Below are 26,047 nucleotides of genomic sequence, written 5' to 3'. Positions count from 1 at the left end.
GTTCCTGATTCATTGTACTTCTAAGTGTCTTCCAGCTATCCTTTTTACAATGAAATTTATTCTTTTAGAGAAAGATCAGTCAGAAGTATTGTGTGAGCTGTTAGCAGGGCACTTTATAGATAACATTAGTGAGAGGTGCTGAGGCTAAAATCATGAGGTGATATCTGGAAATAGTTTAGCCTGGATCCTGAGGAAGTGGACAGAGTTCTTGGAAAAATAAAACTCTTAAGGATAAAGACATCAAGAGGCTTCAACTCTAACATTTACTGAACCTGCAGTGTATATTAATGGAGGAGCTATTCACCATAGTATGAAAAGCATTATGAAAAAAAATTAAGGTCAGTCTTTACCATGTATCTTTTATCTTCTTCCCCTGAGGTTATTTTTCATTAAGCTAGCATTTTAGCATCAAGCATGAAGAATGAATTCCTCACCACCCATTCCACATAGATTGCCTTTTCACGTTACCTGCTCTTTGGGGACAAGATTGATCTTCACTTCTGAGACACAAGTTCTCTTAGGTTTCACATCTAATGTTAGGAGAACCATCTGCTTGCAAATGTCCATAATTTATTCTTCAACCTTTTCCACTAACTAAATGAGAGAATTGCATTTCTGTTGCTTCTTTTTAATATTGGTAGTCATCTGAGATTTAGTTGAAAGGTAAAAAGGATAGTAACCTGCCTTTATCATTTTCTGCTTCTCTCAGGAAAGTAAAATGAGATGCTCCAAAATCAATAGTTTGCACAAATGATAAGAAAAGAGATAAAACAAATTAATCATTCATGACCCATAACAAAGGGGCACATATTTTCCCAATTGCCCTGCACTTTGGAAAGCTATTTGAATCCTTTGATATGAACAAGCTGATAACCATAATTCTACTTTTCTTTACATGAAGAAAATACAGAAAGGTCATGTTACATGTTACCTACTAACAAGATGTCACATTCCATTAATTATTATAAACAACTATTTTTGTTTCTGCTAAATTTTTTGGATAGTAATATGTGCAATATTTAGAAGTATGATGGCGTCAAGAAAGAAAGCAGAAACTTAACCATAGCTTTGGGACACCTAAATATGAGGGAATTCTCAGGAGGTTGTATTGGTTTCTTCTATTATTTCTATTCAGGGTTAATAATCTAGTATTTCTATTCAGGGTTAATAGTTACATGTGTATTAAAACCTTAAGCAATTTAAGTGGAGTTAAAAATTCTACCTTTTAGCAATCAATCTTTGGGATTCACCAGGAAGACGGTGTGAAACCTAAAAGAACCACTGGATGAGCTGACTTTTCTGAATTGCTTTGTCAGAAGGTTGGAGTCTAGCAAAGCCCAGCACACATAAAGCTACCTGGGTGTCCAATCTTTAGTGAATTCCTTGATGACAGCCAAGCATTTAAGGGGGTTAAAAATCTTTTTGCTGTCATTTTGTGCTGCCCTCTGGAATTTTGCAGCCCAGGTATCACAGACCTGATTGCACCTCAAGCAAAAAAAGTATATTCATGTCTTCCTAGGTAAGTAGAAGAAAATAACTGTTAGATTATTATCTGCATAATCCTTTAGCTTTAGCTGTGAAACTAGCCAATTTTAAACTAGTGTTAAAGACATTGGTTTAGAGTGTGTATTAAATTGGGATTCCTGATAATACTAAGTCTAAATTGTTTTTAAAATACAACTAAACTTTGCTAAAGTCTCCCCTGCCTCTGAACAGAACTGAACCTGTTTATGTAGGAAAGGCAGCTGAGATATGTTTTGTGCATAGTGCACAAAATATAGCACATAGTGCTATAAGAAAACATATTACCGCTACTTGGATTTTTTTTTTGTACAAAAGGTAACAGAAAATAGGTCAAAATGCCTTTGTAATTTGATAAGTCATTGGAATAACCAAATCAAAGAAAGGGGATAGTTTGCCTACATAGAACAGGCAGAACAGTGTCTTCCCACCCCCTGGTAAGCCCAAGTCCTTGTTTCAAGAAGGTGAAACAGCCCCTCCCCGAATTCTCTTTGTTTTACACAGAAAAAATAAATAGAAACTCTCTTCCTGATGTTGTTCCAAGTGTATGTGTATTTATTCATAGGAGACTCTTTGGGAATGTCCATCAACCAGCCATTCTATTGTGCTATGTCTTAGAGAGAACAGACCTGCAGGCTACAGCGTGTGTTCCCGTACACAAGGTGTGTCATTGATTTACACGCAATGTCTGCTTGACATAACCCTGGACACCCTTTAAAAACTCAATGACTCATTTGTGGGGAATTTCTTCTGAATACATATAAAGCTAATTAATTGCATTTGTTTGCAGCTGGGTGGAGATTGCCCCTCCTGTACGAAAATGTGGTTGATACTGTATAATCTTGGTACAGAATAGAAATAAATGCCTTTTCCTGCTACTGGGTTCTATTATTTGAAGTTTGTATTATGTGAAGGCCAAAAAATGCTTGCAACACAGTATCTTACAGACTGCAGATGGAGAAGGAAAATTTATGGAGTTTACTCATGAATAAATTTACATAATGTCCTTCAAGATTCTATAATCTTCCAGATTTGAAATGGACACCCAACATTAGAACCATCATTTAAAAGACACACCAATGAATGTGTTTCTTACATCAGCTCAGGAAATTCAGACTGCCCAAGGAGCTGTTGATACAGTTTTATAGAGGAATTATTGAATCTGTTATTTTACTTCTATAACTGTCTGGTTTGGTACAGCAACCAAACAGAACAGGTACAGACCAGTGGTGAATTGCTCCTGGTTTGCCCCAGTTCAGGCGAACTGGTAGTGGTGGTGGCAGGTGTTGTGGTCCGTCAGCAGCCTACGGAGCTGGCAACGGAGTCAGACAGTGATGAGGCTGAGGTGAGGGCAGGGCCATCGGGAAGTGAGGTATGGACTCCAGAGCCTCCAGAGACTGATAGTAGTGAGGCAGAGGAACAGGAGGAGCCTGTTCCTAATGCACACATGAGAAGAGCTGCCAGAAGGCAAGAGCAGCTCAAGCAAAAAGGACAACTCGGGAATAGGGCCAAGAGATGATTGGCCCCTCCCATAAGGCTTAAAACAGACCAGCACCGGCGTTTGAGCTTTGCCAGAAAACATCATTGGTAGCTTCGTCTTCTGCTTCGTCTACATCTTGCCTTTATTTTTGTGACTTGTGAACGTTTGCCAAGAAAGGCCTTTGGCAGTTTGCCTAATTGGACCAAGGTTTGCGAGATAACTGAGGAATTTGTGTTGGGAGGCATTTGTTTTAATTTGAGTTGAATGCTGGGAATGAAGTAATTCTCAGCTGTTCGAATAAAGTTTATTTGTTTTTTTCACGAACTGAGTTTCTTACTACCTACTTGGGCCTGGATCACAACAGTGGAAGGCTCCACCCACCTGCCCAGATGTCATCAAAAATGCTCTGCACATGTGCAGAAGCACCATGCACTCACAAAGTGAGCAAGTGCCGTGCGCTACCGATAGCAAACCAGTAGCCCTAGGATTTGAATCCCACTACTGGTATAGACTCCAACAGATAGTTAGGACTGCAGAAAAAACAATTGCAACCAGCCACCTTCCATAGAAATCCTGTATATTGCGCAGGTCAGAAGAAGGGCTAAGAAAATATCTACAGACCCCTCACATCCTGGATATAAACTGTTCCGACTCCTCCCCTTGGGACACTGCTATAGGGCATTGCAAAACAACTAGACCAGGGGTCAGCAACCTGTGGCCCTGGAGCCGCATGTGGCTCTTTCATTTCATGTCTAGTTTAATGAAAAGAAGGACTAGGGGAGACATGATAGCAGTATTCCAATACCTCAGGGGCTGCCACAAAGAAGAGGGAGTCAAACTATTATCCAAAGCACCTGAGGGAAGAACAAGAAGCAGTGGGTGGAAATTGATCAAGAAAAGAAGCAACTTAGAACGAAGGAGAAATTTCCTGACAGTCAGAACAATTAATGAGTGGAACAACTTGCCTGCAGAAGTTGTGAATGCTCCAACACTGGAAATTTTTAAAAAGATGTTGGAGAACCATTTGTCTGAAGTGGTGTAAGGTTTCCTGCCTGGACAGGGGGTTGGACTAGAAGACCTCCAAGGTCCCTTCCAACTCTGTTGTTTTTGTTTTTGTTGTTATTGTTCTGGTCGGTGCCACAATTTTGAGAGGAGCTTCCAGTTAAGGAGGGGGGAAGCATGGCATGCCAGGAGGAGACTCTATGGGAAGGGGAGGGTTTTCCAGTCGGCTCCACAGTTGATAGGGCTTTGGTTAGGATAGGTAGAGGAAGAAGGACACCGCACTAGGAGGAGACTCTATGATGGGGGAACCGGACTTCCGGTCAGCTCCAGAATAGAATGAGGACTTCCGGTTAGGACTTTTGTGGCTCTTTGTGGGCTTAAGGTTGCCGACCCCTGAACTAGACACAAGGACAGTTTTTCCCCTTGTTGCATCACTCTGTTGAAGATCTAACTCTCACAGTACTGTCTACTGTATATTTACCCATGTTGTATGGCTATAATATTCTTATTTTCTTTACTACCCCCTCTTATTGGTATTATGATTATTATTACTCTTGCTTTGCATGTACATTGATAGCGTCTGCATCAGAGACAAATTCCTTGTGTATCTAATCACACTTGGCCAAATAAAGTATCCTATCCTATTCTATCCATCAACATCTTAGTCCTCTTTCATGAATGTAATATATAGTGGCATTGTGAATATTCTCTTCAGATGTAATCACCATTTGTTTTTATTTATACATAGAGATATACTTAGCAATCATACTATTTCCTTTCATAGAAAGCAACACATAATAAAGCCAGAAAAAGAGTAAGAACAGTAAAGGCAAAATGTAAACACTGAATCTAGTTTACATCAACACCACGCACTATACACCTTCATAATTTTCTGTCTTGCCAACTATATTTCTACTATATCCATATACTGATTCATACACTGTCTTTTATTCTATGTGAATTTTTGTATACTATCATTTAATCCAAATCTAGCCTTTTAAAAATGTAGTGAGAAAAAAAAGTGTTTAAAAATCTAAACATCTAAAGATTGATTCAGTTAGTGTAGCTTTTCTTCACTTAGTTTAGTCCAACATACATTCTTGCTTTTATTCTTGACCTTTAAATAAAATTGTCAAAAATGTATTACTGTGCTTCATAACATAGCCAGATGTTCAGACTGGATTTGGCATTTTTATCCATCTATCAAATCCTTTCCAACAATGTGGAATAGGCAAATGTTGATGCTTGATGGTGTTAGAGGTATCATTGCAGGTTATAAGCTGTTTTGAGTGAACTGCCTTTTGCAATTGGCTGGTGGTAAATTTATCAATGCCAATGGTGTTGAAATGGTGCTCCAGTTGTTTTGCGATTGCACCCAAAGCACCTAATTACTATTGATACTTTGTTATTATTGTTGTTATTAAGTTAATATTGCTGAAGGACAGAATGGAATCTTTTACTTCTCTATTAAGCAGTGAATTTTTTTACCTGTAGAAATGTAATAAATTAGTAAGAGACAAAAGACTATATTATACTTTATTATTTGCTATTGTAGATTGTTTACATAAAAGAAAACTAGCTTGCATTTCTGACATCAGTTATTCAAATATTTCTTGTTTATTACATATAGTAGTATACTATACATAGTATTCTAGGGATGCGGTGGCTCAGGGGCTAAGACGTTGAGCTTGTCGATCAAAAGGTCGGCAGTTCAGCGGTCCAAATCCCTAGTACTGCCATGTAATTGGGTGAGCTCCCATTACTTGTCCCAGCTTCTGCCAACCTAGCAGTTCGAAAGCACGTTAAAAATGCAAGTAGAAAAAATAGGGACCACCTTTGGTGGGAAGGTAACAGCGTTCCGTGCACCTTTGGTGTTGAGTCATGCCAGCCACATGACCACGGAGACGTCTTTGGACAGCACTGGCTCTTCGGCTTTGAAACGGAGATGAGCACCGCCCCCTAGAGTCGGGAACGATTAGCACATATCTGTGAGGGGAACCTTTACCTTTATATATAGTATAGAAGTATACTGTAGTCTTGTAATATCTTCTAAAGACCTAAAATAATTGTACATTATATCAGTTCTTATGAATATCTAGAAGAGTCACTGAATAATTTTCTTCTGTGGAAAAAAGAGGAAAAATACTTGTTTGTAAGTCCTTTCATTTTTAAATATAATGATCAAAAAAGATGTACATATACATAAATATATTTATACTAGCTATCATTATATCAAATGCAAAAAAAGGTTGAAATGATAATGACAGTAGTTCAGTATCTGACTCTTCAACAAGATGCCCAATAAATGAAACTTTTTCTTGCATTACTCACTGATAGCATCATGAAAGAACTAGATATTGTAGTACAAAGCAAGACGATTCTACCCAGAACAAACACTATGAAAAAGAGCAATAATGTCAGTAGTAATAAATATATACTATACTGTGTAGAATATCCAAAAGGACTTTCTCCTAAATAGAGGAACACAGGAATCTTCTGCAAAATAATAATGGCTATAATATGGGAATAGTATCTCTAGTGCTTCATTTGATAGCAGTTCACAGTATTTCATTATCGTAGAATCAACTATGAGAGTTAATAATTTCAGTTTTCTGAGTTTGAAGGGGAAGAGGGAGAGAAGGGGACCATGTGATCCAAATGTTGAACTTCAGCTCATCAGTTCCAGCCAACAAGATTAAGAGGAGTGATAGCAATTCTAGTCCAAGAACATCTGGAGAGCAACTGATTTCCTTTCCTAGCTTCCAGAAAGTTAGCAGTGTACATAATTTATGAACGATGAGCATTAAACGTGTTACACTGTTTGCTAAAATATCCTTTTCAAGTTTTTATTTTCAATAGCTTAAATGGAGAGACTTAATCTCTTCCCAATGAAATTTATGTCCATATTTGCTTGTTCTGCCACTATTATGTCAAAAGGGAGTTGAGCATCTAGTGGGGTGACTAAGAAGTGTAGAATTCTTCTCAGCTCAGTGATTTTCTGCTTTGTAAACTCTCTCTTAGGGCCTTCTCCTCTCAACTCAGCTCTGAAAACAGACATAACTGGATCACATAAATGTTTCTAGAGAAAGAGATTTTAAGATATATGTGATGAAAGTGGTTATTTTATATTCACTGATACATTTTTTTAATTTTTGAATTTATAAATTGTAACATAAATTTAAAAAGTTTCCTGCATGCACAAGTTCCTTTTGCTTTTAAAAGTGTATCCCCATCGGGGTGGGTTCTTCCTGACGATATCCGGGTTGGTGGGCAGAGCCTCCCACCAGTTTAGTACTGGTTCTTGTGAACCAGTCCGAACTGGGGGCAACCCACCACTGATCCCCATGTGTCTTTCTATGGAATTGACACTTGATTTATTAAGTTGTAATGTTTAGATTGGTCCTTCAAGAAAGTCACAAATGGCAATCATGTGACCTTGGGATGCTCTCTCATTAATGCAAGCTGGTTGCTAAGTGTCTAGATCTTAGTGTGTTGTGGCTATAGAACTGCAAGAAACACAAGCTGCAGTGCAAAGCCGAGCCTCCTTATCCCAGCACCATAGCACAAACTTAGGGCACCCCAGAAAACTGCAGCCAGTGTAACCCAGCACAGTAGGATGAAGCCGCAGCCACCCAAACATGACCACAGCGTAAAGCAGCAGTCCCAGCTGCCCTTTCTGACCTGTACTCTGAAGCCTCTGCTGGTCTGCAGTCCACCAACCCAGCTGATTTATATTGACCTGTCAGTTGACCTCATGAAGACAGTTGCAGCAGCTGCTGCCACACAAGGCTTCTTCCACAGGAGTGGCAGGAACCTGCCATTTGCTACTTGAGATGAAGGCCTCTTAAAGGGCCAGACTGGGCATGCTTGAAGACAGTGAAGCTCAAGCTGGGGGTACCAGAACATAGGCAGTAGGACAGTGATGGCTAACCTTTTTGCCATCGCTTGCCAAAAGCTTGGGGAGTGTGGGGGGGTGTCCCACGTGCGCATGCCCACACCCATAATGCAATGTCCCCTTGTGCACCCTGACCTGTCACACATGCGTGTATGACCCCCCACGCTCCCCCCACGCATGTGTGTGTGAACTCCCACGGCCATTTTGGGCCTAGTAGGCCTCCCTGAAGCCTCCTGGGAACAAAAATGGGCCCGGGGGGGCTGCATCGCACCCCCCCACTCCCTCCGTACATGCATGTGCATCTCTCTCATGCACCCCACCCCCACACCAGAGACCAGAAAATCAGCTGGCTGGTGAGAGGCGCGCACGTATGCATGGTGGAGCTGAACTGGGCAACAGCTCGCATGCCTGCAGAAAGGGCTCTGCATGCCACTTGTGGGCAGAAAGCTGGATAGGGAGAACTGAAGTTCCCTGCAATTGTAAATGCAGATGGGATGCCAACCATCCAAATTTTGAACAGATGACTCTTGGGGCATTATACAGCTATAATTTAGGATTAGGTGAAAGTACCATTCACTCAGCACCGCAGTAATTCTGAACAGTCACTGAACAAATTGTCAGAATTTCAGAAATATGTCGTAAAAAAACACTTAGTAGAGTAGTGATGAAGGACTTGGAAAAATGTTTTAGATTTGTTTAGAATTGTTTTCCAGTTATATTCAAGTTTGAGTTTGAAGAAGAATAGAAAAAGCATTGCTGCTTTTGACTTCTGTCAAAAGGCCATGGATAGACAAGAAAACAAACAAATGGATCATAGAAAAAAATCAATTCTTGAGAAGTCTAGAATGCTGGAAAGGTGGAAGGAAAGAGAAAAAGAGGACAACCAGCAGCTAGGTGGATGGACTAACAGTATCATTGGACATACATTAGAAGGTCTAAAGGACCAGTTATAGACAAATCATCTTAGAGAAAATCTATGTTAATTATTAAGAGCACTAACTTGATGTGTGTTGTCATCATCAACATCCCATTGTTGTCATCATGAACATCCCACTGTAGCATAGCTCAAATCTTTGAACTGTTTTTGAAGAAAAAATAACTTGATTTTGTTTCTTTCAGAGAAAACAATAGACTAACATGACTAACAAGATCTGATAATCTTAAAAAAAACCCAGGATTTTCTCCATAGGCATTTCTCCATAGGCATTCTAATAATTAAAGTCAAATCTTTTCAGTACTAGTTCTACCTACTATCTTCATGATGTCTTTTTGATTCCTAATATTGCTTCTCAGTATCTGAAGACAATTCTGTTGTCTCTGAAAAAAAGATAAATAATGCTTTGCACAATATTAGAGAATTCAAATAAATTACATCTCAACTATGCAACTATTAACTGTAAACACTAATTTTTATTTCCTTCTCCGGAGTCGCAATACTAAGATATTGCTTTCTAATATATTTCTTTATGCATTACTAGTTACTAGCCTCATTTTCTATGCACTTTAATAATACAAAGTTTATGGCCATGGTCAGCACTCCCTAAAACCGCAACTGAAATTGATAAGAGTTTTCAAAATTAATGTTGACAATATTTTCCTACAGAGGTTCGGGTTTCTGAAAGGATACTGATTTTACTGGCTGTAAGAATTAGGATGAATTTAATTGTATTTACTTTTGTGGCCAGAACATAACTGAAATAGCAGAAGTGAACAGCAAAGGATTCATTATAACTGGAGTGGAAGATGCAAAGAATTATGATCCATTTATACTGTAGCATTTAGACTAGATAATGAAAGAATTTGAGCAATTAGATAAACATTCCCTGGAAGGAAGAGGCAGAACAGCAGCTAAGAGATTAAAAGATTTCTAAGCTGCTTACGCATTAGATGAAGTGGACCCTACTCAATGAAAGCTTATTTCATAATAACTTGTTGTCTTATTTGTAAGATACCACAAGATTCTTGGTTATTTGAATTGCTTAAATTTCCATGCCAAAATGAAAAAAAAAGAAGTTAAGAACAATGTCAAGCAGAATTTTAGCCCCTTGCCTGCTTCCTCCTCTTTAATCAATGCCAACAGAAGGAAGACACAAGGAACAAAAGTGGTGGAGGATTGAGATGGCAGATGTTGCAGCTAAAGATTTATTCAAAGCCTCAGACCATCCTAACATTATTATTTCTGTTGAGTGATGTGCCAGCCTAGTAACAACAGGGCATGGCTGCTAGAATAGTTGTCCTTTCAGTCCTCGGCAGCATGAAAGAGCTAGGATGATAATTAAGCAATGTGAGCAAACCTGCCATCCTTGTTTATGCATATTAAAACAGCAAAGTATACCTTTCAGATCATCATATGATGAATGAATAGGCTAAAGCTGCCACATCTATGTTTCGCTTAAGAAGTGGAAAACAACAACTTTCATTCCCTGCCAATCAAGTCACTCATGCATTGAATTCAGGAATTTTACCTGGAGTGAATTTGAGCATACAAAACAATAGTTGTATACAGTATAATAGCATGCAACAGCCACAGAAAACTTAAATGTTTTTATCTGACCAACTGAATCATAAAAAAATAATCACTTGTAAGCTTTTCCCCCACAAAAAACTCTTTTTCACACATTAGTTAACATTCAGAAAAAGAAAGAAAAATATGACTATTTTTCAAACAATGTCTGCATCGTATTCTTAGACAAAGTTAGAAAAAAAACAACCTCCATGGACAAAACCTGGATACAGAACTGATATTGAATTGGACTGGGAATCCACCAAAGCTTTACTGGGAGAAAGAACAAGAAAATGATTATTTTGGAAATGAAAATATCACTATTTACTTAATTTGTGAAAGCACAGATCACAGTCTAGGTAGAAAAATGACAATTTTGGTTTTGACTTTATTGCTTTTATCATTACGTTATCTATATGTTTTATTGCTGAAAGCTACCTTTAGTACTTCTATAATAGAAAGTCAAAGCATGAATCTATTAACATGTTTTAAATATATCATCTATATATTATCAAGGGTAATAATTTAAACTGTTGTGCTGCTCAAAGATGCCTGAGCAGCTAACTGACCTCAGAAGCTCAACAAGGTTAGCTCTGGCTAATCCTTGGATACAGAACCAATGGGGAATTCCAGGGTTGGGATTAAATTGAGATGTCAAAATAACCTGCTGGAAAAATACAATAGCAAATCAATTATTTAATACTCCCAAGAAACTTTGTATGAATAAAGGCACTAGGAGTCAAGCTCAATTCAACTCTACTGTATAACAAAAGTCATTCAAGGTCAAATTACCTGGTTGTGAGAGAGAATTGTCTTTTAAATAATATAAAGCCAATGTATTTTGTGCAGGATCATGCTTCTTCTGAATAGGATCTTGTTACTTAATAAGTTTCAGTGTCTTCCAAACACTCCTTTTAAAAATAGCAGTATTGTCTTTTTCATGAAAGAAAAATTCCTTAGAGGCAATACCTTTATTAGGCTAACCAGAAGTTTTAGAAATAGTTTAAACATTTCATTATGCAGGATGATGAGTCCAAAAAATGTGGGTGAGGGAATGTGACTGATGTGAGAAATAAGCAAGTACAACAGCCAGTGGGAATGGGCAGTCTGAAAAAACATTGGCAACTGGAATAACTTTTCTCTAAAGAGAGATGATTGGGGATTTTATCTTTTAAAAGAGCAAATAATGAGAAAGAAAAAAGTACATGAAGCGAGATATAATGTGGAAACATTATTTAGAAAACATTTTTCTCTTTTCTCCAACAACGTTAAAATAGCTGAAATTGTTATCACGAGGCATTCCCATACCCTTTCATTTCTATTGCTTAAAAATGGGGTTTGACAGATTTTATGATGGATAAAGCTATCAGAGATATTTACTGATTTAACAGACCATAAGAGATGATTAATTTTTCTGTAATGTTGTTTTCCACTAGTTGAGGAATCTGCATATTGTGTCTTAAGAGTGAAAGGATGTTAAAATAATGTCTGAATTTTAAATTTTCAAAATTTGGGTATCCATGATGGTTTATTTTTTCTTCTTCTCAGCAGCCCTAGGGATATCCTGGATGAAACTATTTCAGCACCAATATAGGATCATTTGAATTTCTGAGTCTTTCACCATATCTTATCATTAGAGTTATACAATTTACATGACTTCAAGATCAATTTAGGTTGTTTTATTTCCCTCTCCCTTATCTTTTAAAAGGTTTAGAGATATAAAAGCTTGCACATTTTTGTGACATCTGAGTTAACTAAATACATTCATCAAGAATCATAAGGTACAACACTTAATGATTGTCATAGGGTACAAATAAGCAATTAGGAAACAATTTGTTGCACAGCTGAAGGCTGTTCAGAATCCTTCAGAAAATGAGAGACTGGAAGAGAGGGAAAAACAAAGGAGAGAGAGGCTACAAGTGTGTTTCTTCCAAGTCCAAGGACAATAATAATAATCAGGGGTTTTCTGAGGATATTATCTTTGCAACATGATAGCTCTGGTTATTCAACAGGAGTTTTGAATTTGTGTTCTTTGGAGAAAGAAAAAGGTAGTCAGAACATTGTCATCACAATAACTTTTGCCCTGTCTAGAGTCCATCCGGTGCAGTAAGAGCATAATGGAAGAACAGTGATATTGAACATGACATAATTGAGTTAAGGGAACACATTATTCATGGGTTATGAGCCAGTTTGGGGTAATGGTAAAGGTGATGGCCTAGAAACAAAGAGACTGAGTTCAGGTCCTGCCTTAAGCATGAAAGCTGGCTCTCTCTTAATTTAACTCATCTCAAAGGATGGTGGTTGTAGGGAAAATAGAAGAGGATGGAGTATTATGTAAATTCAGTGTCTTGAGTTCAATAACAAATTACCAAATGCACATATAACAAAAAACAAACAATGTTTGAAAAGCTTTTGATTGCTGGTTTCCTTTGTAAAACCTTCCATAGTCTCTTTTATACATTTTCCCTGCATCATGTTTGATTTCGCCAAAGGGCAATTTCGTTTGGTTCATTAGCCATGTTTATCATTTTCAATAAACTATTGTTTTTATTAGAAATGAAAACCTTCCGTTTGTGTTGCTCTTTTCCATCTGGATTGCCATGGCTTTACAAAAGCTGGGAATGTTTTCAGGAACTAAAGTATCAGTTGCATTTATTTATAATGGTGGGAATTTACTCCAAAGTCATGCTCATTAATGAATAACATGTGCTTGGTTTGGGTTGCTCTTAATAGCTCAGCAAACCACATAGCCAGCCCTTCAAGGGAATACAGGTATGACAGCTGTCTAGTCTTCTGTCTTTAACATGGACCTAAAAACTAGTTAGGCAATGTGCCACTAATGCATAACGAAGAGAAGAGATGGCTGCTTATAATTTACAATGGCAGAAAGGAAACTTTTCTGCAGCCATCACAAATGGATGTGATGTGGAAGCTGAAGAACCCATGGATAACAATAATAGTTGTATGCAACTTTTCTAAACTTGGTCTCAGTGTCTATTAGAAATAGCTCGGCATTCACTTTCCAGCTGTCAGTCTCTTATCAATTGAACAAGATGCCTGCCTACTTTAAGCGCCCTTTGGGAATTTCTTCATCCCTTGCGATAGTACCATTTAATTATACATATAGCAGCAGGCATTTGGCCTCAAAATTAATAGTTTTGCTACAATTGCACAGTGGCATAGTAGGTTTTTAACTATATATTCATAAAAATATGATGATACCAAGCTGCTGGGGCACAGGAGATTTAATGAGATGCTAGCAACCTCTTTGCATACATAATCCTGCATGTTGCATTTGAAAGAACAGGGTTTTTTTAAAGGAAATCTAAGACAAAATATCTGTTTCTAAAACATTTGACTCTAGATAATGACTGAAAAAAATTGAAGCCTAAGTCTAAAATGCTTATCTCAGAAACTCACCGAGATTTTAGCACTTTCCAAGTGTTATGATTAGTATAAGTATCTCAGGCAGATTTATTCCCCCCCAGAATGAATTTAGGTGAATTTTTTAATCTTCCAGAGAATTCAGCATTTAACCTGGTGATCAAGCTCTGCCTCTATTGCTGTTCTCTGCCAGCCCTGGCACGAGATAGTGATTAACTTGTCTTCATGGCCCCATATTAACCACGTCTGAAATATTCTGCATGATTAAACCTATTAGATGCAATGCTTCTACCATTCTCATGGTCAGTTTCTGTTTGCTTTCTAGTACCCCAAAAGAAGTTAATGAGATTACTTACAGAGATAGAGTCATTAGCTAATGCAAGATTTAGCCATGCAAATGCAGAAATTAGAAGTGAGCAGAGGGACTTAAATGGTAAAAATTCAAGCCACTTGGGGAAAAGGAAATTATTTGCTTAGCTTGGGTATAGTTTCCTTTCAGTCTTTCTTGTAAGGGGGAATATTCATAATTATGTATTAGTTGTTTCTATAAATGAAAGTTTACAGTAGTTGGAAACATATGTGGAATAAAGAAGACTATTAAGGGCATGAGAAGAAGCTCAAGATCAGGAAAGAAGGTCTGGGGATCAGAGACTATTCGCCACATTTACATACTTTGTATACTTTATAAATAAAATGGATGAAGATTTCTTTTTCATCTATTTAAAGACATAGTTATGGAGTAGTCCAAGATGTTGCACTAATCAATCCAAACATCTTTGGATCAAGCTTCTAGGAAATGACAAGCGTCTAGGCTACCCTGCATAAATAAACAACTAAAGTAAGTTTAAAGCATTAAATTCTAGGAAAGATCTTTATATTTCTTCCAACAGGTACTCCCTGAAATTGTTGGAATGAGTTCTTTTGAATCCCATTTTTACATTAGTAGCTTTTGGAGGTCAAGCTCCTAATTCATAGAGAAAATTAATTTTGTCGAGAAATCTAACAGAATAATGAAAAATCAGAACTACCATATCAGATGGTAACTGCTGTTTAGTAGTTATCTGAACTTTTGCAGTTCAAATCTAGTAGCCCTAGAAAAACTTCACTACAATAGCTTAAAAAATTTTAGAGGCTGCAAATGTAAGTTTAAAACTTCTCTCCCCAATTCTGAATGTACAGTACTTACCGTCTCTCCAATTTCTTTTTTAATGTGCACCCACGCTTTCTTTCTCTTTTCTCTTTCCCCTGCTATTTATTCCCTCTCCTCCTCCTATCCGGAGCTGTTTCTGTGCTCTGCATTTTCCTTAGCTTGTCCATCAGTGACAAAACCTGACATATCAGTGGGCAGGCACTGTATCCTATCTTGCCTAAGCAGTTGTTCGGGAAGTTTCATAGCTGAAGACTTTGATGAAGATTTCTTTTCCTACAACATGAATCTGTACCAGAAATGCATGAAGAAAGGAGTGCAGCACTCCATGTAGTAAATGAGATGAAGAACAGGGTGTACACTGGAAAATTCTTTGTGAAATGCCTCAATTTTTTATACAGGAAAAATCAAGAAAATGTGGGTGCTTTAATTTCTTTATCTGGATATTTTCTTATAAAAGCCAAGTTCTACAATTAATTTCTATAAACAAAAGTAGCTGTTGGTAGCTTTGAAAATGATCACAATTTCATATTCTTACATTAAATATCTGCACTTAATTATTTGAGTTCTTTCAGGTTAGGTCATTCCTTTCTGCATAATATAAAGTAGAGAACAAAATACTGCACTCCTTCCCACTCACTTGTTGAAGGGAAAATTGCATTGTTTTTCATTTTAAAGCTACTCTGTAGAAACAAGGTAACTAGCATTTCAAATATTATATAATGTATTCTATATGACCCCATTAGCTAAAATATTTTATCAAGCTGTTCCTAGACCAGCCTTCCCGGATCTTTTACTTTTCAGATATAGTAGACTAACTTCTCATCACTCCCAGCCAACAAGCAACTGATATTTTGAGTGAAAATGATGAGAACTATAGTCTAACACATCAAATTGGTAAAGGCTTAGATATATTAAGATAATCAATTCCTCTGGCATCTATATGTACCATTTATGTATGTATGCATGTAGAGAGGGAGAAATTTACATTGTGATCAGAAATGTAATCATGTTTTTATCTGTTTGATGGAAGCCTTGTCAAGGGCAACCTCTTGATTTGGACTCTATATTCACAGTGTTATTTATACTACTTGAAGAGTGAGTCTTTTTTCTCTCTTCCTCTTCCTTTACCCCTCTCCCTTCTCCACTTTTATGTAGTCCTGGACACACAACATCCAGCGAGAGAAGGAATTCCTACGAAAATTGGTAAAAGCTCGAGTAATCACGGACCTCACCAGTGGAATCTGAAGAAAAAGCTCAGCAACTGTGCCAGAGAGCACAGCCAGGTGTATCCAGCTAAGGACAAGGGCAGCAAGAGGTGTTTAGCAAGAATCCCAGCATCCAGAAGATGCCCTTGGATCCTCTCCCTGGCTTGCTTTGTCTGCCTATGCTAGGGCCAGCAGGGGAACAGCAGCTCTTGGTTTAAGAGGGCCGGGCCCTCATTTGGAACTGCCGGAAGATGTTTTGCTGGAGATAAAACATCAGCGGAGAGAAGAAAAATAGGCTTGTGAAACAAAATAAATTTGTGCCAAGTGGGAACAGGAGCCAGGCCAGAGGCCACAGTATTTGAATGTATAAGGCATTATTTTTTTAATAGCAAGAAACAAAAATGACAGTAAATATATCAATGGGCACAGTGGAGCCTAGCCTTTGAACAAGCCTGGTGGGATGCTTTCATTAGTACTGCATTTAGCCTGTCCTTGGGCCAGCTATGGCCCCTCTGCAGGGTCTCAGTTCATCCAAGGTTTGTCTATTGTTGGTGCTGCTTTAATGTCAAAGTATTGTGATCTCTTTTTGCTCTAGATGGAGCAAATTAAAGTTCTGTTAGATCTTCAGTCTCCCTGCTCCTCAGGGGGCCTCCACTGCTGCCACTGTTCATCTGGCTGCATTTTTAGACTATTCATGAAGTTCACCTCATTATGTTGGATGAACTTAACCTGCTTTGCAGGTTCATCACAGATTCTGCTGGCAGATAACCCAGTATTTGTTTTCACTAGCATCCATATCATGCTTCTGAACAGCATGGCACGTTTTCTGTTCTTGTTTCTTTGGAGAAGGAATAATTTATTTTTGGACAAGGACCAAACCGTCCTAAAATATGAAGATTTGTCAGCGTTTATGGTACCAGAGATTTTTCTTTCATTCTACTATACTTAGTTTATGAGAATAATACTTTGCTCATGTGTAGATTTTTCTGTATGCTGTGAGATGACATCTCCCTTGTTTTTCAGCTTCCATATATCTGGTTTTGTTTTGTTTTTTTTCCAGATGGTTTCTACTTCCCTCTGTATTCTTTTTAAATTATAGCAGGGACTCTTTGTTATGTATCTGCTCTATCTTTCAGATGCAGTATTTGCACAAGTATGTATTATCTGTATTGGTAAGATTTGAAATATGTGTATGAGATCCAGCGGTGAATTTAAATTAATTAACATATCTTTCCTTATATGGAGAGGATGTAAGAATCTGGCAACTCTTCTCATGAATATCAAGCTGAAGAATTCTCATCCTGTGTAGGTCAAGGGCACAGCTTGCATTCAGTAGTATGAATATGCATTTTGTTTGCTCAGTGCCCTAAAATAGGAGGTTCCTAACGGGACACTGGGTATTTTGCCAAATAAGCAAAGTTGAGGCAGTAGCTCAACTATTCCCATAATTATTTTTAGAGATGGTCAGAAACTGAAAAAGTGCAACTCTATAATAATGCAAATAGTGATGTAAAAGATCCTGCACAATCACTTTAGTAATAAGTCTTTTCAGAAGATTACAATATTGGCCTGTCTGAGTAACTTGGCAAATGTTACACCAAAATGTGTAGTTTTCATTGTGTACGTATACTGAACTATGCCCACTTGAATGGTGGAGGATGACTGATTTATTTGTTGGCCTTCCTAGTCTTGACAGGCTCTTCCTAACCGAGAGTACTTTAGTTGTCTAGATATCGACTTGGAATCGGCCTTTCTAAACAATGTATGCAATTTGCTGCCCCAAGGAGTTATGATGGTAACTAATGTAGATGGCTTTAAAATTAAATTAAATAAATTCAGCAAGGATAACGCTAGTTATTTTGGTTATATGCAACTTCCTGATTCAGAGGAGTGATACTTAAAAATATCAAGAAGCTGAAAAGCAATGGCATTATTTGTTACTATTGTTATGCCATGCATGTAGGTCTCTTAGAACAACTGGCTGATTATTGAGGGACGCATGGTGCTGGTCTAGTTGTGCTTTTGATCTAATTTGATAAGAGCTTTTCTTATCTCCTCAATCTTATGAATGCAGGTGAATATCTTTGAATTTCTCTGTTCTCTATTTATGTGCTGTGCACATGTTCTTCTGAAGGAGGATAAGCATAGAAATATCAACTGTTTGACCACACCAGCAAAAATTGGAGTGGTTCCACCGCCTGCGGAATATAGCATACATCTAAAAGATTAGTTTTTCCCTCAATAATTACTTTTATAATGGAGATAATCACTTAGATGGCAATGGAGATAAATGTATTTTGTTTTTTCAATCTCCCTTTTGGAGGGAAGGGATCAGCTTAAATGGAGGACTGTTTTTCTTTTGTATAAATATAATACTTGAGTCATGGAGTGTTTGGATGGAGCCAGTTGCAGAACTTGTATCAGTGTATATGTTTCTTGGGTTACATGTTTTTTTCTATGTCTTTTTTTTCATTGGATGTTGTGAGTCAAGGATTCCACACTTGTCGGCAGCTAAACATATACGTTCCAAATGGTTAGGATGGTTTTTGTACAAGCTCCATTTTGGTTGGAAGGTTAACTTTAGGGAGGATATGTTGAAGAAATGTAGAAGAAAAGAAATATATATACACAAGAAAAACCTAAAGAGATGATTAGATAGATGATAGATAGATAGATAGATAGATAGATAGATAGATAGATAGATAGATAGATAGATAGATAGATAGATAATACTAATAAAGATGATTATTTGTAGCTTGAGGTTGACATGAGGGGTCCTTGGTGCTCTCTGAGCTTGCTTATTTTCTTGCAGACATTTCAGTACACAAACTAGGTAACATCATCAGATGCTAGCACTGATGATGTTACCTAGTTTTGGTAATAAAATATCTTCAAGAAAACAAGCAAGCTCATATAGCACCAAGGACCCCTCAGATAGATGATAGTCTGACCTCTAGGTGGAAGCAAAGTAACATAAAGCAATTGCTGATAGAAGGCTCAAGGGCCATCTCCACCAAGGGGTTTATGGTACAGAAAGCCTACACCTGAGTCTCAAACTTAGTGTGCTATCCCCGATCATCCTCACTAAATGAAAAAACAAGACACAGGACTTGTATACCTTATAATTGGGTAACTTGTCATCCAGTCTTCACCTGCTGAAACTCAGTTTTTACATAAGGATTTAGGAACCTATTCTCTTTTGCATTTGGCCACTGCATCAAGTACCCATGTGTAGTATGGCTCACTTTTAGTGGGTGGAAGGTGGGGAGCTGCTTGTATACATTATTACTTTTAAAGTAGTCAGATTTTTTTGATTGTTAATAAAAGTATATTTCTACCGTAACAAATGTATATATTGGTAGAACTGCCATTACTTATTTGATTTGAATTTTTTAAAACTTTGGGCTTTAGTCTTTAACTTAAAGTACCAAAACCAGTCAAGATTCTTCCTAAGACAATCAACAGCACATATGAATTTCATTATATATAATTTAAGGCTAGATCTTAGTTTGTTTTCTGTTTCTCTGTGGCATTCATTTATCAACTAGGTCAGTATACTACACTTTAAGCATATCTGTTTTGGATGATTCTTACAAGCCTTTTTACTGTTTTGAATTTATCTCATTTAATGCACTTCCATTGTAAGATTTCCAACTCCAGTTATTGCCAAGGTCTGTCCAAAACATGAAAAATATCTGCAAAAAACATTTTTTTTACCTATATGGCTACTTCTATTTTTTGAAATTGAGTGAAAATAGTAAGACTAAATACAAGAAGTATTTGACAAGCCAATACTCTGACCTCATCTGACACATTACTTGAATCACTTCCTCCAACTGGCTTTGTAGTATGTCCTCCAGAAAAATTGAAAGTAGGCAGAATTGATAAAGCATTTCATTCACATTTCATTCAAATTTCCAAGAGAGTTTAATGGAAGTTTCTGAAAAAACATAATTCTTATTGCAGACAAAGTGGATATAAAGTGCTTGTCTTCTTGCAGATCTAAAGAGAGAACAACTCAACTCAAACTCTTAGTTGGGCTTATCTTGCTCAAATGTATCCCTCAATTTCTTCCTGTACTGTAGATGCATTCAACTAGGAGTGAAAAGTTGCAGTAGAGGAAGGTGACTAAACCTTGCCTGATTCAACTAAACCCCTAGAAGCAGTGGTGGGATTCTACCGGTTTGGACCGGTTCAGCCAAACCAGTAGTTCCCACTTCCTGCTGAGAGCAAACTGGTTCTTTGTTGCTGTGAAAGTGGGCCTGCCCACCCGCCCACAGTTCATATTGACCTTTATTTCTGCTTCTGAAACCCAGCTGATCAGGGACAGTAGATTGAATTGGCCCTCCTCAGCTGCTTTCCTTACTCTTTTCCTTGTTTGCAATGCGGAAGTTCAATATTATGGAAACTGCATGCATGTGCAGCACACGTTTGGCTTGCCCATAAGCAAAGCGAGAGTGCGGTCATGAAGCATGTGCTCAGCGAACCGGTTGTTCAACCGGTAGGATCCCACCCCTGCCTAGAAGCATACCCCAGAAAACAAAACCAATGGAGAAAAAACAAAGGTGGTAGGATTTCCTCCTTGGTTTTTAGTTGTTGTCAAAATAACATGCCATTGCAATTTGCCTTCTTATACAAGTTTGCAACTACATGTAGTGCCCCAGCATCCTTAAATTGAATTGCATTGAAATCTGGCAGCAAAATAACTGATATGTTGGTAGAGAAATTTTAGCCCATTTTTGGACATTTCTGGGGGTAAAAATGGAAGTACTTTTCCTCTAGAAACTTCCTACATCTGCTGGGTCTTTGAAGCATTCAGGTCCAATGGCATTTAGTAGTGAGAAACTCAGCACCTCCAATCAAATGCAGAGCTACCCATTAGAGGAAAATGCTAATTAATGCCCCATTTCCCCTTTTCTTTCAGAAGAGGCATTATATTAGATGGAGTTTGTGAGTTAATAAATCCAAAGGGACATCACTGAACATAGTCGTAGTCATCAAACTTGTATGTAATTGGCACTTCTCACATGGATATGGATCATGGGAGCAGGACAAATCGTAAGAAAGAAAGGGGTAGAAGATGTGGATCCTATTCCTATTGCTACTCATTCCATAAAGTCTTGTAATTCCTAGTCTCCTTATCTCTATCAGAGACTTTCATCTTGAAGAAAGATGAATAAGAAAGACAAACATTGCTTCCATAGCTCAAGCAGTCAAGCAATTCAATGCATGGCATCCAAATGAAGCATGCAAGTCATCTTCAAATAGGTCTAAATTCTCAATATTTTGATTAAGAGGAAGGGAAATTGTCACAGGAAGAAACTGAAAAGCCTTCTAACCAAAATATCCCTTTCTACCTAATTTATTTTCTTTAGACAAAGACAATCCATATTTCATCCACCGGTAGGATAAGCTAAATTTAAAAACAACACATAAGTTGCATAAAGGACAAAATTCAAAATTCTTTTACCATTCAAAAAACACTAGAAAAGAGAACGGGAGAGTGGGAAGCCCCATCCCAATAAAGCCCTTCATAAGTTAGCTAACAATTTGTTTCCTCCCAAAACCAAAATAGAAGGAAAACTCCAACTTCATTTCTTTTTTTTCTTTTTTTTATAAAAAGTTTTATTTTTACAATCATATCAAATAATTCATCCAATGTACAGTTATATACAATTAGTCGGGCTTGCCCAGTCACCACCACCCTTTTTAACACTCTTCCCTCTTCTACCTTCTTTTACTTTCCAAACCTTCCTCTCCTTCTCTTATCTACATCCGCTCCTCCTTCCACCCTACACCTTCCTTCTCCCTCTACTATCCCTCTTCCTTCCTCTTTTCCTCTTTCCTACCTCCTACTCTCTCTTTTCTCCCTCCTCACCGTTCTAAAATGGTAACTATGCAGACCCGACCCTACATTAATTATATTTCTTCAATACTCCAACTTCATTTCTAACTATCATCAACAAAGATAACAAAAGTGGCCCAAAGATTTACCCTAATCCTCTATGTAAATAGTTGGAGCTGTTCAATCCTTTGCCATCATAAATTAATTCAAAGGCAGAAGTAATGGTAAGAAGTCCAATCCTAATTCCTGCAGATATGAATAAAACAAGACTGCGTTTATGACAGCAGCCTTCATTTGGATGCCATGCATTGAATTATAGAAATGTGGAGTTGGACGGAAGCAGCTTTTTAACCCTCCACAATGTACAAGAAAACTAATTAACCAAGCTTTGAATGTTGGCTGTCCAGTTTATTTCTAAAAACCTCCAAAGATAGAGAACACAACCTTTCAACTGTCGTACAGTTCTTAATATCAGGAAGCTTTTCCTTATATTTAAATGAAAGCTAGAGTTCTGCAACTTATATCCATTGTTTCTGGTCTAGATTTTGTGGCAATGGAAAAGCACATTCAGTTTCAATATCAAGACAGTAGTGGTTAGTAATCATGTTAAAAGAAATACCTGACATTGGTTCTGGCAAAGGGAATGTTTTTAATACTGCATGACTAATCTCTGCGATTCATTATCACAATATGTTGCGATAGTTACCAATCTGGATGGGTTTCAAGAAGATTGAATGCATCTCGGAGGCCTCTGATTGGTCACACTGAAAACAAAAACAAGACTGTTCTAATATTCTTAAAATATTATATGGAAAATGAAATAAGCTAGCATAATCTTGAATGAGGTCATGGTATTGATTGTGATATTGGAAACCAAACTTTGGAGACCAAATACAAAAAATAAAGACTGAAAATCTAAGTTATAATCTTTCTTTATGACCAGCAAGCAACTAACTGATCAGTGCTGATTAGCTGCTCAGAATAAGTATTCCAGCAAAATCTTAACAGGAAAGAAAAGAGAATACCTTAACTACAGTGGTACCTTGATACTCAACTGCTTTGAAACTCATCAAATTTGGCAGTCAACACACAAGCTAGAACTTGTCAGTGTCGACTGCCTTTTGACTCAGCAACATTATTCCTTATTGGAAAAATTTATTCAGTTCTCATCTTTTTGGTACCCATCATGCCTCCTGGAACTAATTAATGATGAGTACCAAGATACCACTATATTATTCAGTGTACCTCAACAAAAATGTATGTTTAGTACCAGGAAGTTCTGAAAAACAGGAGGAATGACAGGATTGAATCCTGAAATAGATAAAAATAATAAAGGGCTATCTGTTTACTTCCAAGTTAGATCTCAAGGGCCAGATGAATTGCATCCTAGAGTTCTGAAAGAATCAGATAATTGTTTGACTGAATTTTTATCTTTTAGTCTTGAAAAATCTGGAGAGTTTTAAAATGTTATACGATTAGATGATAAGAAATATCATGATCTTCAGAAATTGGGGAAAAGAAGACCAGCAAAGTACAAATCAATCAGACCGATCTGGGAAGATTCTAGAGGAGGCTATAAATGGATCCACCTGTAAGCACTTGAAAAGTGTTGTAATTTTATCAATGATAAGTCTTGCTACACAAAGTTTACATTTTTATTGACTTCCTCGACATATTGTAAGAATGCTATGGACATTGTATGTTTTTATTTCAGACAAGCAAAGCATCCTCTGACATGTTGTTGTGTACATGTTGCATTACAGAACGCTGGATGGAATATTCAAGGAAGGCAGACTCTAACTGAACGTTGGGGGGGAACCCTAAACAGTTCAGTTTGAGAGTAGAAACAGATATTTGGAGGAGATACAAGTGGAGGTCAGACAAGTGATCTATTAATTTGAATTTTTATACTGGAATAGGGAGTTGGGCTCCTTGAGCTAAATGGCCTCTTCTAAAAGGTTAACTATGGTCTTTTTTATGACAAAGGGGTAAGGAGGAGAACTTTAGAATCAATCTTGTTAAATTATTAAATTCTTTTGCTTATAAAATCATTTCCAAATGTTTTTCTTGCAACATTTTATAAATGTTTAATGCTACATTATTTTACCATTGCTATATGTATGCATATTTTCTGTTAAATTGGTTCAATAAGAATACATTTTCTAAATAAAAGAGAATTTGAATACTTCCCAAACTAATTGACATCTTGAGCTGCTCATCAACTGACCACCATTAAAGGATTAAAGCAAATTATATCTCCACCACACTGGCTTCTCTGGACAACCATTATTCAGCAAGACTTCTTTACTTTGAACACAACCTTCTATGTAGATTTCATACTTTAAGACAATTCCAAGGTCGCCCTTTCATATGGCTCTTACTTTCCTCCCAGTATTAAATTAATTTCCCTCAGTGGAAATTTCTTGTCTGATCTTTTTTTCTTTAAGATTCACTGAGGCATAATAATCGCACTTATTGCTTTGTGGGATCAGCAAGCTTAGTTGGGATCACAGGCATTTTTTATTCCATTTTGTATCCATCTATTCCGATAACAGATATTTGTGAGAGATCAGCAGTGATTCCCAAGATGCTTCCTCACCTAAATAAATGGGTGTCTTGTTGTATATAAAGTATATAGTGACTTCATCCAATTTTGCTAGTGTCACCTACCACTTGATGTTCCAACCAGGAGCTCAGGAATCTGTTTTCTTCCACTCTGAGAAGTTGGGTGACCCTGCCTTTTATTTTTAGGGGAAGCATAGGTAATTAAGGATGAAACCCACAAAATTTTGCAAACCAATTCCAGAAAAGCCATTAGGTCTTTGGGATTCAGTTGCCTTTCTCTCCATTCCATTCATCAGGTACACTTCCTAGAGCAATTGCAGAAATCAACATTGGTTAAGGAAGGGTGTTATTCTCAGCCCTTCTCAGTCCACCTCCCCTTCTGGGCTAAAGTTACACGAAACTGAAAATAATTATTTTTTGAACTAGCTGCCACTCTAAGAAGTCTTACCTGATTAATCAGATTAGCAACAACTTTTCAGGAAAAAGATATTTTTTGTTTGAAGTGGTGGGAATATGTGTCACGACAACAACTATCTTTCATAAGAGTTACTTTGAACTGTTTGAGCAACTGTGAGAATGTGTGATCCTCCAGTTATTGCTGACATACAGTTCTCCATTTAATCTAGTTAGCATGACCAGTGATGAACGATACTAGGAATTCTGGTTCAGCAACCTGTGGAGGATCTCTATTCCTTGTTTAAGGGAAAAAGGGCAGTCCCCTTGTTAATGATGTTTGGTGACTCCTTGAGGTTGTTGGGGGAATGTGGTAAATCTTTCTTTGCTAGCTTGAGGGGTGGCGGCTGGAGTCTTTGAACAGAATGAGAAGATGCTTTTCAAATTTGCTGACTCTCAGAATGATATGTTTGGTTGCTATATTCACCATGTGCCCCATTACCATTGTCTGCAATCCCTTTGTTTCAACATATAGATTTCTATATATTGCAGTGATTGAACATATTTGAGGGAGCAGAGTTTCTGCTGACATGTTTTGCAGAGAAATTGAACTGGACTGAAGCGGATATACTGACAGTTAGAATTTCCTGACAGTTAAAATTTCCTGACAGTTAGAACAATCAATAAGTGGAACAACTTGCCTGCAGAAGTTGTGAATGCTCCAACACTGGAAATTTTTAAGAAAACGTTGGATAGCCATTTGTCTGAAATGGTGTAGGGTTTCCTGCCTCGGCAGGGGGTTGGACTAGAAGACCTCCAAGGTCCCTTCCAACTCTGTTATTATGTTATGTTATGTTAATGTTTAGGATGACAAAAAGGCTCACTCTTAAAAGGTTTAGACAAATGGCATAAAAATTCAGTTATTATCTTCTTATGAATTTTCTCCATTATTAAAAGAAAAAGCTGTGCAAAGTGGCATTTGTGAGCTTCAAAGCCATTATGTTATATTCATACCATGGAAGCAATAAAAAAATGAAGAATCTGGTTCCTCTATTCTTTTGTGCTTCCACAAACGGCTATGTAAACTGCTGTCTCAGCAAACAG

The 26,047-nt window shown here is 37.4% G+C and overlaps 1 protein-coding gene across 11 annotated transcripts in view; it reads left to right on the top strand.

Annotated features, from left to right (window-relative positions):
* The window catches only part of ST3GAL3 (ST3 beta-galactoside alpha-2,3-sialyltransferase 3), a 213,279-nt gene extending 187,232 nt beyond the window's left edge, over positions 1-26,047 (top strand). For 6 of the 11 annotated variants that reach the window (XM_058175502.1, XM_058175500.1, XM_058175505.1 and 3 more), the window contains one exon: positions 2,087-2,388. In XM_058175502.1, the coding sequence (XP_058031485.1) occupies positions 2,087-2,239 (153 nt within the window). In that variant the 3' untranslated portion in view covers positions 2,240-2,388. Of the gene's footprint in view, positions 1-1,229; positions 2,054-2,086; positions 2,389-16,090 lie in introns of those variants that run through there. The other 5 variants (XM_058175506.1, XM_058175503.1, XM_058175498.1 and 2 more) reach the window with 4 other exon arrangements.

Source organism: Ahaetulla prasina, chromosome 3 (genome assembly GCF_028640845.1).
Source record: "Ahaetulla prasina isolate Xishuangbanna chromosome 3, ASM2864084v1, whole genome shotgun sequence".
In the NCBI taxonomy this organism is placed as follows: domain Eukaryota; kingdom Metazoa; phylum Chordata; class Lepidosauria; order Squamata; family Colubridae; genus Ahaetulla; species Ahaetulla prasina.
Note: the sequence above shows the minus strand (reverse complement) of the source record. Positions and strands in the feature narration are given on the sequence as shown.